The sequence below is a fragment of the Chelonoidis abingdonii genome, chromosome 6 (genome assembly GCF_003597395.2).
Source record: "Chelonoidis abingdonii isolate Lonesome George chromosome 6, CheloAbing_2.0, whole genome shotgun sequence".
Taxonomy (NCBI): Eukaryota; Metazoa; Chordata; order Testudines; family Testudinidae; genus Chelonoidis; species Chelonoidis abingdonii.
The window spans coordinates 57571917-57583424 of record NC_133774.1 but is presented as its reverse complement, the minus strand read 5'-3'; the positions used below and the strand labels follow the sequence as shown (position 1 = coordinate 57583424).

The 11508-nt window shown below is 51.3% G+C and overlaps 1 protein-coding gene across 2 annotated transcripts in view; it reads left to right on the top strand.

Annotated features, from left to right (window-relative positions):
- Positions 1-896: 896 nt before the first annotated feature.
- The window catches only part of CCNH (cyclin H), a 33345-nt gene continuing 22733 nt past the window's right edge, over positions 897-11508 (top strand). For both annotated transcript variants that reach the window (XM_032782686.2, XM_075067056.1), the window contains exons 1-2: positions 897-1108; positions 1489-1611. In XM_032782686.2, coding sequence (XP_032638577.1) covers positions 992-1108; positions 1489-1611 — 240 coding nt within the window. In that variant the 5' untranslated portion in view covers positions 897-991. The remainder of the gene's footprint in view (positions 1109-1488; positions 1612-11508) is intronic.

Genomic DNA, 11508 nt, shown 5'->3' with positions numbered 1-11508 from the left:
CAGGCAGGACCAGCTTTAGGCTGATTTCCCTGAATCGGGCACCACACCTAAGAGGGCCCCGCACCCTAAAGAAGAGTGCATAACTTAGGCACCTTTTTAATTTTTATTCACCCAGCGGCACTTCGGCAGCGGGTCCTTCACTCACTCAGGGTGTTTGATGGCGGGTCCTTCAGTGCCGTGGAAGACCCCGGAGTGAAGACCTAGAGCACCGCTGGAAGTCATCCCTGCCGGGGCCCTGATGAAACTATTCAAATCAGGCCCTGCACTTCCTAAATCCGGCCCTGTTTCCAGGATCTCCAGCAGCGTGCCAGGTGGTCTCCTGCAGCTGTATGGGAAGAATTTTACTGGAATTTGTAATTTTCTGGAAACTGATTTTTTCTGGAACTCCCTTTAGTCAAACACAAAAAAAATAGCCAGAAGTTATTTCTGTTTTCTGCCCTGGTTGGGTAGTACCCAGAGGCTGCAATCAGAATCTTTGTGCTAGGCGCTGTACAGACAGGAAGACTCTCTAAGGGCCATTGTAAGAGCAACTTATGCAATCAGAGTTCTTAGCATGGATGGCTGCACCTGGGGGCTCTAGGCAGGGAGATGGTACCACACCAAGAGCAGTTCTGACTGCAGGGCTTGAACTTTACTTAGCTGTAAAGACTACAACTCCCAGCATGCAGTGCGCGCTCACTGCCGGCTGGGAGGGGCCGCTTGCCTCCGGTTAGCGCACGGAACGCTGGGAACTACTATTAGCTGTGTCGCTGCACCTCCTGGGAATTGTGGTTTTCCTGGGGCCGCAGTGCAAGCTGGGACTGCAGGGCTTGGTGGGAGAAGAGTACGCCGGGATCCGTAGTGCCGCGAGACATGCTGGGATATGTCGAATTTACTTCACGCGCTGGGGGCGGGGCATGACTTGAACGCTCCTTGAGTGTTCCTGGAGTGTCTGTTGGGGCGGGCGGCGGACGTGCTCCGGGTGCCGGTTGGCCTCGGGCGGGCAGGCGGGATGTACCACAGCAGCACGCAGAGGCGGCACTGGACCTTCCGCAGCGAGGAGGAGCTGGCCCGCTGTCGGGTCGACGCCAACCGCAAGTTCTGCTGCAAAGCGGTGGCTTGCGGAAAGGTACCGACCGGCCCCGCCGCGTCCCTGCCCAACCAGCGCCCGGGCTCGCGGTGGGGACGCTCTCGTCTGGGGGTGGAGGGGTCGGTCCCGGGGACACGCAAGTTGGGAGCCGGGCGCGGGGAACACCGTGACTGCAGCTGTCGGCGAGTCCCGGGTGCTCGGCGCGGCTCCCCCCACCCCCGGCCGGCAACAGCGGGTATAGGCGAGGCCCGGGAGTGTCCCCGGCATCCCGCTGCCCCTCCTGCGGCGGCCCCGATGGAGGCGGCCTGTGCTGCTGTGGCCGGCGCACGGAGGAGGGTAGCGGACGGGGCCCGAAGCAACTGCCGATCCCTCGCTTCAGGCTCCCGCCCCGCGGTGAAGTTGCTAATGTTCTCCCGCAGGCTCGGCAGAGCGACTCGCTGCTTCTGGAGCCCCGGGAGGAGTTGGCAATCTGTAAATATTATGAGAGGAAACTGCTGGATTTCTGCTCCGTGTTCAAACCTGCCATGCCCAGATCCGTGGTGGTGAGTTGTGTACAATTGATCGGTTTGCCGAAGAGAAAGGTAGGGATGTAGCCTTTCCTTTGCAAACTGCCCCTCTCTTGAGACACCCACACCTCCAGCAGTGTGGGGGCACTTTCCCCATCTTCCCACATGTTCAGTTTGTGGGGAATAAAAGGACTTGATCCTTACAGCCGCCGAAGGAGCAGGAGGCAGAGTGCCCGTGGGGCCCTTGACGCGTCCCTCATTGTTTTTTTTTAGGTGTGTGTATTACAAGCTTTGTGTGTGTGTGTCTCCTTCTGTTTCAACTGTGGGAGGGTTTTTTCCTTGTTGAGGGTCTGACTTGATTGGCATCATGGATACAGCTATTAGAAAGAATAATCCAGAATCAATAATTTTTTTATATTTATTGATTGATTGCTTTTTAATGGGAGTTGCAGCGGGCAGCACAGTCTTTGGCAGATTTTTAATCTGCTCTTGCTCAGGTTGACTGTCTGTTGGGGAAAAAGTGATCTCGCTAGTAGAGAGGGAAACTTACACCTCACTGAACCAGTTTTAGTGAATCTAGCTTTAGGGCACCTCTTTATATTCTTAGATTATTGTATGTAAATAGCTAGGATTCATTCTACAAAACCAAAATTTGACAATAGAAATTAATTCAAGAATGAAAGAAAAAAACTCTAAATCTGAATTTCTTTGTAACTTTGGGCTTGACACATTTTATTGTATCACACACTTGTGCTAAGTGTGACAAAGGTAAACCCCTGTAGGGTTTATTCTAGAAATGTATGTTGTGTTGTTTTTTTTTTAAAAGCATATCTTCTCCAACATCCAGGGCACTGCTGCTCAAATGATAGACTGAAGCTTTTCGTGATTGATAGATGAAATATTCTGAAACTTAACAGTGGGGCATAGAGGTTTTAGGGGAAAGGAGGCTCATGAGAAAATTTGTAGGTTTGTGCAAGGGATTCAGTGGTACGAAAGGTGGTACTTAGTTTAGAATTAATGACATGTTTTCTAGAATGATTGCTGTCTGCCTGCCTAAATTTGGAGAAATCTGAACTTCTTACAAATTAACATTTTAGCTAAGCATCTAAAGAAAAATTGGTTAGCAATAGAAGCATAGAGTAAATAGGGAACAAAAATACTGGATTGCATGTCAGTGTGTTTTTATCAAGATGCTGATGTGAAATGGATAGAGAGGACTAATGGTCCAATGGTTAAGGAGGTATCTTGAGCTTTGGGAGATCTGGTTCAGTTCACTGTTCTGCCACAGATTTCCTATGTGACCCTGGGCAAGTCACTTAGGTCTAGGTCCACAAAGAGATTAAGGCACCGAAGCCCAAAATTAGATGCCTCATGTTCAGGTGCTGCCTGATCCTTTAGGTGTCCAGTGACCCAAGATGCCAAAGTTTCTGTCAGTATGCATGTGCAGAACTGTCATGATGCACTGAGCAGCTTTCCACCTTAAGTTTGCTCCCAGTTCTGATGAAATTCTTAAACTGGGGGTTTCTCTGGTTTCTAGGTTTACCTGTTGGGTCCAATTTTCTCAGAGCAGGCCTAATCAGCAGAAAAGAGCAAAGGATAAGACTTTTAGGGATGAGTGGGTTATGTATATCATGGGTGTATGTATGTATATGGGTGTATGTATGTATGTGGGTGTATGTATGTCCTAATAGCCAAGTGGTTGTGGCACTCCCCCAGGATGTTGGAGATTTGCCTGATTTGTAGCAGGACCTTGAACTTAGGCCTCCTGCATTCCAGGTGAATGTCCTAACCACTAGGCTTTTAGGTCTTCTACAGGAGAAGTTAAGAGAAGCCTGTCCCAGAAGTTGTTCCACCCTGTATAAATGACACATTTTTTAGACTTGAACCCAGCTCTCCCACATCATAGGGGAGTGTCCTAACCACCAGTCAAATGTTGTTGGTTTTTTCCTTCTCTGATCTAGTTAATATTTATTTATACAAAGTGGAACAGTTTCAACAGGAGAGCTTACTCCATTGTAGCAAATAGCCTGGTAGTTAGGGCACTTCCCTGTGAGGTGGAAGACCTGGCTTCAAATCCCTGTTCAAAACAGACATTCCCTGAGGCTGTTGACTACAGTGGTTGGGGGGCCTGCTGTATGTGAGGTGGTCTTTTGTGAGAGAGCGCTGACCTGGTTTAGGAGCCTAGCTCCGGGGGAGGGTTCATGGACTCTTAGGGTACGTCTACACTGCACGATTATTTCGAAGTAGTTTAAACCGATGTTACAAAACCGATGTTATAAAATCGGTTTTGCGTGTCCACAGTGCGATCAAAAAATCGATTGCTTATGTCCATGGTCCAAGGCTACCATCGATTTCAGGAGCGGTGCACTGTGGGTAGCTGTTCCTCAGCTATCCCATAGTTCCCACTTCCGTGTTGAGAGCACAGTGCCTGATGGGTCCTTAACACGGATTCGGGAACTCCTCGCCAAACAAGAGGATGACGGTAGCGCTAAAATGTCGAATTAGTGATAACTCAGATTACAAGGTTCGTTGCTCTGCCATAAATATTTTCCGATGGACGGAAATCTACTTATTGGCCTCCAGGGCTGGCATCCCAAGAGTGCAGCAGCTGACCGCTCTGGACAGCAATCTGACTCGTTGCAGAGCGCGGCAGGTAAACAGAAAGCCCCGACGAGACTTGTTTGAATACATTTCCTGCTTTTCAGCGTGGAGCCTGATCAGCATGTGGCGATGCAGTCTCAAATCCAAAAGACTTCCACAGCAATGGACCGTACGGGATCAGATACTAGTCTTGATCGCGTAATAGGAGACAAGTGAACCTGGTTTTGGATGCCTTATGCTCACGGGCACAGACACGACAATGCCAAAGCGTATTGAATTGACAGCACCCGTCGCTGCCGAGAGCAGTGGATCTATCACTTCGCGTGCAGTTCGAACAAAGTTGCTTGCGGAGACAGTGCAGGCACGCCACGAGACCGACCGCGCGGTGATGGTAAACTCTCCACAGTGTGCTAAAAGGCTAAAATACCGCGAAGGCGGAGGGTCTCGAGGACATATCCAACAGCATCCCACGTCCACAGCAGTCTCTAGAAATATTATAGCTACCCATCGCTTAGCGAGGAAAGTTGGAAACACAAGTAGTTGAAGTAGTGAGGAGGTCAGTCAAAACACAGTGGATCTGCGTGGATGTCGACGGTTGGAAAACCCAGTTGAACTCTGGGCATTAATCCGTGTCCCCCCCCCCCCCCCCCCCCCCAACGTTGAAAAAAAGGGTAGAGAATCATTCCTGACTACTTTCTATGTCACCCTATTGTTATGAATGCTGCTGGTAGACGGGACGCTTACAGCACTGAAGAGCAGTATCCGCTCCCTCCATACTCCTCCTCTCTGGTGGTAGACGTTTCTTGCAGACTGCCTACATCCAGGAGAACGCCCTAAATGCTCAACATCGAGGGCCAACATTGTACCGCTAGCAGTAGATAGGACAGAACGGCTAATAACAGCCTTAATCATTGAAACTTGGGGCTAAATTTTATGCAATCACATTTGGGATTGACTTGGCTTGGCAATGATCATAATTAATCTCCCTTTAGTGTCTAAAATAGAGCTCCATTCTGCCTGGCTTCATAGCCCCGGAAGCTGCCTCCTAATGCTTCCCCCCCGACATCATTTTCTCTCACTAACAAGTCTCTGTTTCTTTTTGGTCTTCCTTAATACTTCATGACACAAACGGGGGAGGGCACTGAACGGTAGCCCCAGGAAGTGTGAGGGAGGAGGAAAGCAACGGGTGCGCTTCTGCAGGGGCAACCCTGTGAATACTGACACGGCACCGTGTGCTCTGATACACTGGATCTGTTACACTTGCTCTATTATCTAGGCAGAACAGTCACCACTGACCGCTCTGGTCCGCAATCCGAACTCGGATGCGGTCAGTGCCGGCTATAACAGGGAATCACCAGAGCTTTCGAGTGACATTCCTGCTTTTCACGTTCCAGCTCGTGATCACCACAGTGTGGCGATGCAGTCAATGCAAAAGTATCTCCAGCATTGAACCTACGGATCGAGTTAGCAGATGCATCCATGCTATAGGTGAACAAATCTCTTGTATCACGCTACGTATTACACGAACAGGAAAATGCTCATAAGCCTTTGAAAATAAACTACCAGGTCTCAACACAGCGTGCCTGTTGAGTGAAACAGACACTGGGAAAGCCAGAACACTCAACCGTTTACGGTCCTGGCAGGAGGGAGGGTACTTGGTGAATGAGGACTACAGCTACCGTCTCCACAGCCGGTCTCTGCAACTATTTGCATTTTTGGCTGCGCGCCCAATGTCTGCAGCGTCATACGATTTGTCTTGCGTGGTCACGGACAGTCTCGTCAGTTTTTTCCCCCCTCCAGCATGAGTAAAAAAAGTGAATATAATAATTCTCTGTTGCATGTAAACTGTCCCTCTGTACTGAATGCTGGCTGCAGCCGCGATGTGCTAGTGCATGAAGTCAGTATCCGCCTCTCTGCCCTCCCACAGGTAGCGGGCCGCCCAGTGAGTGTTCTTGGCTGAGTGTGCGGGGCGGGCTCCGGGGTGAAAATGGGAACTGCTCCCTTTTCTGACATGGATGGTACAGAACGCCTGGTAACTGTCTTCATCTTTCACCTGGGGCTGAGCTTCATCAGACCCCTTCCTCTCTTGCGTAAAGAAAAGATTCTGAAGTGCAATGGACGTTCATAGCCCATGCTGGCTCCCTCCCCCTCATTATGATCTCAGGTAACTACTCTGTGATTCTTATTATGCATTCTCATAATATCATGCCAACAATGGGTGGGGGCACTGCTGTGGTTAGCCCAGGTAGAGTGGAAGCAATGGTTGCGTTACCTTGCAGCGGCTCCCTCTGTGAAACTGACACGGAGCAGCTGCCCTGTGCTACGCTGATTTTTAATATACTGTACCTATTCTTGTCTGGGCTGACTCTATTTTTTATAACCGTAAAGGCAGGATTGACTCAGTCCCCAGTGAGTCTAATCCCCATTTTCCTTTCAAAAATTTACACAGGGTTATTATCCGGTCTGTCCCATTTACGTGGTGAGTGTCCAAACAAGAGGCCGGAGATGGTAAGAGTTCTGCTGTCTACAGTAGTATGTGTCCATCTACCACCAGGAGGGGGGAGGACGGATTTATCAGTAGCAATTTAATCACACCTCAGATTCACTTCATTGGTATGATACTGCCACTGTGCAAAGCTCTAATGCTCTTCAGTGCTGCAGATTCGCCTCTATCAGTACCAACTCTCAGCACAAACGAAGCGCCATTGTGACTGACATTGTTAAATACTCAGGATTGCTTGTTATCTTAACTTTCATTATCTCAGTGCTGGCGGGCTACGGGGAAATGTGAATGCTATGCCCTTTTCTGTCCAAACCATAAAAGACCACCTGGTATGTACAGCTCACGACACTGGGCGCTATAGCCAAGCAATGCAAATTCCTGTCTTTACCAGGACTGCCTGAGGGACCTCGCTGGCTCTGTGGCGAGTCCTCAGACCCCCGTTCCGTCCTCCCATCGATCCCCCGGCTCCCTGATCTTGCTAATACTTTAATGTATGGGTCGCGGTTGGTTCGTCATGTCCCTTCAGTCTATTTCTTGTCCGGGAAAACATCAGCCGGACAGTCCTTTCGGCACATTTTTCCATGGGATTCCCTTGCAGAAACAATGCAAGCTGTCCCACTAGAGACCATCGGCTTTTGGGTTTTTTCCCGTCACCATTTGTACTGCTAATGCCGGGCGACAGAGGCGACACTCGAGCGCTACCACCAGCATCAATTGCTTTTGCATTTGATAGCAGAGATGGGTTACCAGTCTCGGTCCGGTCCGCTGCTCCCCGTTCCTGCCTCGGCCGATGAGAGATTAACTCCCGGGGCCCGGAGATGATCCATCACATGTTATCTCTCCTTCTCGACACTGTCCGCTGCTCTTCATGAGTGCCCTTGGGCTCCGAGCCACGTCAGCGCACCGGATCCCCGTGCGCTGCCACCCCGCAAAACGCATACACTCCGCTATCCGGGTGGCTCGCGGGACGACTGGTGTCGCGGGGCGCACGCTCGCCGCCCGGCCCCTAGGGCGCTTTATCCATCGAGCTGGTGCCGCCCCGCGACCGCTCCGGTCGGCTGGGAGCGCCTCGCGGGCAGGTGGCGCTCGCTGCCCGGTGGCAGCGGTGTCTACAGCCCCGAGGCGACCTGTCGCCCATCTCCCGGGCGAGATATGAACCCCGCGCCTTTTCCCCAACTCGGCCCCCTGCTCGCATCGGCCCCGCCTTCCCCCCCCTTCGCGGGAGGCAGCATGGCGGGTGTTGCGAGGTTCTGGTAGGCCGTAGTGCCCGGGGGGACGCCCCCCTGCTCCCGCCCAGCTCGGTTTCAACGGGTCGCTGATCCTCAGTCGCCCTTCGACCGCGTCGCGCGCCGGGCCGGGGAGCTACCCAGGGCGCCCGGGCTGTCCGGCCGGCAGTCGGCACCCACCCGCACAGGTCTGAACACGGACCAAGCAGTCATAACCGATGTGCCGCGATTCAGAGCTTGAGCAAGCCGTGGCGCAATGAAGTGAGGGCCGGCGCGGGCCGGCTGGAGTGACTCCGAGCAACCCCGTCGCGGAGGCGCACCACCGGCCTCGTCTCGCCGCCCCGTCGGGAAGCGTGGGCATGACACGCGTCTCTGGTACTCCGAAGATGCCGGGAACTATGCTGGCAGACGAAGCCAGGAAAACTTCTCTGGAAGGTCCGACGTCCTAGGACGTGCAAACGTGAGTCGACCTGGTATAGGGGCGAAACAATCAACCAATCTAGTAGCTGTTCCCTCGAAGTTTCCCTCAGGATAGCTGCCCCGTTCCCGCTGCGCAGTTTATCTGGTAAAGCGAAATGAGGAGGTTTGGGCGAACGTCTCAAGCTCTCTCAAACTGTTAAATGGATCAAGAAGCCGGCTCGTGCGTGGAGCCGGGGCGTGGATGCGAGTGCCTAGGGGCCACTTGTTGCAAGCAGAGCATCTGGCGCTGCGGGTTTAAGCCGAACGTCCCGGTAGTTTAGGTCGCCCCGATGCGACGCTCATCAGACCTCCCAGAAAATGGTGTATGGCTTGTACTATGAACAGGCCAGGACGGTGGCCATGGAAGTTGATCCAGCTAAGGATGGAGTTTTGATGTTGACAATCTCACCTGACCGAATCAACTAGCCTGAAATATGGATGGGCTGGAGCATCCGGCCTCATACCGACCGTCTGCCGGTAAGAGAAGTCCGCGCCGAGCTTACGCCCTCCTGGCAATCGAGTCAATCCCCCTTGTACTCGGGCTGTCTAGAAAAAGAGCAGTCGCTTCCTACGAAGAGAGATGTCCGCACGAATCTGCAGCACTGAGAGCATATAGGAGGCTTTGCACAAGGCAGTATCATACACATGAACGGAAATCTCGAGGTATGATTATGGCTACCTGCATGAAAATCCGCTTACATCGCCCCTCTCGTGTGGTAGAATGGTACATGTACTACTGTAGACGGCAAAGAACTCTACCATCCTGCGGCTCTGTTGTTACCACTCCCAGTAAATGGGAACAGACTACGGAGATAAAACCCTGTGTAAATTTTTGAAGAAAATGGGGATTGACGTCACTTGTGACTGAGTCAATCCTGCCCTTTACGGTTAATAAAAAATAGAGTGCAGCCCAGACAAGATGATGAGTGGACAGTGATTTAAATCAGCGTACAGCGGGCAGGGCTGCTCCTGTTCAGTATCACTAGAGGGAGCCCTGCAAGTAACGGCAACCCATGTGCATGTCCACCTCTGGGTAACCACAGCAGTGGCCCCCCCACCCATTTTGCATGTATGATATGAGAATTGGCAGATAAGAATCTACAGATGTTACTGAGATCAAGGTAGGGGGAGAAGCAGCATAGGGGCTTGATCATGTGCTGGCAGCTTTCAGATCTTTCTTTACGCAAGAGAGGAAGGGTCTGGATGAACTACAGCCCCAGTGTATAGATGAGACAGTTACCGGAGCGTTCTTTACGCATCCATTCAGAAAAGAGGATCCGTCGAATTTTCACCCCGGAGCCCGCCGGCACACGACTCAGCCAAGAGAGACTCACTGGCGGGGCAGGCGGCTACCCCTGGGAGGGAGAGAGGCGATATGGCTTCTCACTCAGCAGCAGCTCTGCAGTGCAGCATTAGTACACCACAGATCAGACAGTTAAATAAAAACAGAAACTCAAGAGAAATTATTTATTCACTTTTTTTTACCATGCTGAGGGGAGGAAAAAACTGGAACGAGCTAGTCCGTACCACGAGAGAAACGCGATCGTGTATACGCTGACAAGACATGGAGCGCGGCGCCAAACAATCAAAAGTAGTTCAGAGACGCGTGGCTGTGGACTGTAGCTGTAGTCCTCATTACAGCCCTCCCTCCCTGCCATGCCGACGGTTTGGTGTGCTTTCCCTATCTGTTTTCACACGCTGAGGTAGATCCTGTATTTATTTTTCAAAGCTTTGCATTTCCTGTCGTCAATATACGGAGCCTGATAAAAAGAGATGTTCACCATCAGCATGACCAGTCTGCTATGGATGCCGTGAAGGTATCATGCTGGAATACTTTGCATTGAACTGCATCCCACAGCATGTTGATCAGAGCGTGAACACTGAAAGCAGGAGATAATGGGCGTCACTGAAAGCTCGTCGGGATGCTACGGCTAGGAACGGCAGAGCCGCATCCGGCTTCGGATGCGCTCAGAGCGGTCAGTGGCAACTTGTCCTGTAGAATGCAATGCAAGGTAACAGAGTCCAGGTAGTATCAGAGAGCACAAGGAATGCTCCGTTCAGTATCACAGGGTTGCCCTCAACAGCACACCGTTCTTCCCTCCTCCCTCACGTTCCTGGGGCTAGTCGACTCCCCCGTTTGTTCAGACAGTATTAAGTATACAGAATAATAAACAGAACTTGTTATGAAGAAAAGATGCGGGGAGCTTAGGAAGCGGTTCCCCGGGCTATGACTACCATCAGGAATGGACTCTTATTTTAGACACCGATAAGGGGAAGTTGATCATCCAAGGCAGTCAATCCCAAATGTGATTGCAAAAATTTCAGCCCCAAGTTTCAATGATTAAGCTGTTAGCCGTTTGTCCTATCTCTGCTAGCGAGTCAGTGTCCCTCGATGTGGAGACTTAGGCGTTCTCTGGATGTAGGCAGTCTGCAGAACCGTTACACCAGAGAGGAGGAGATGAGAGGAGCGGATACTGCCTTCAGTCTGTGGCGTCCCGTCTACCAGCAGCATTCAGATCACATAGGTGAATAAAGAGTCAAGGAATGATTTTACCTTTTTTTCAGCGTTGAGGGGGGGGGAAGAAACTGAGGAGACTTTCCCTGAACACGCCAGACACTGTGTTGACCCTACAGACATTGGGAGCTCTGCCAATAATGCAAATATTATTCAGAGACTGTGTGGACTGTGGGATAGCTGGATCCTCAGTACCCTCCCTCCTTCATGAGCGTCCATTTGAGTCTCTGCTCCGTTCCTTTCACCCGCTGTGTATCTGCAGTTTTTTATTAAACGCTTTGCATTTCGGTTCTTTAACGGAGCTGATACAACAGATTGCTCCCTATACGATCAGACCTAGTATCCTCGTTACGGTCATGCTGGAGCTCTTTTTGGATTTGAGACTGCATCGCCACCATGCCTCAGAGCTCCACGCTGAACAAGCGGAATGTAATTCAAAGTTCGCCGGCTTTTCCTGTTACCTGCCGCTGCATCCGAGTGTCAGATTGCGTCCAGAGCGGTCATGCTGCACCTCTGAATGCGCCGGGAGGCCAAACGTCGATTCTGCCACACGAACCCTATCGAAGTTATCACTATCTGATTTACGCTACTTGGCTCCTTGTTTGGGAGGAGTTCCGAAATCATTAAGA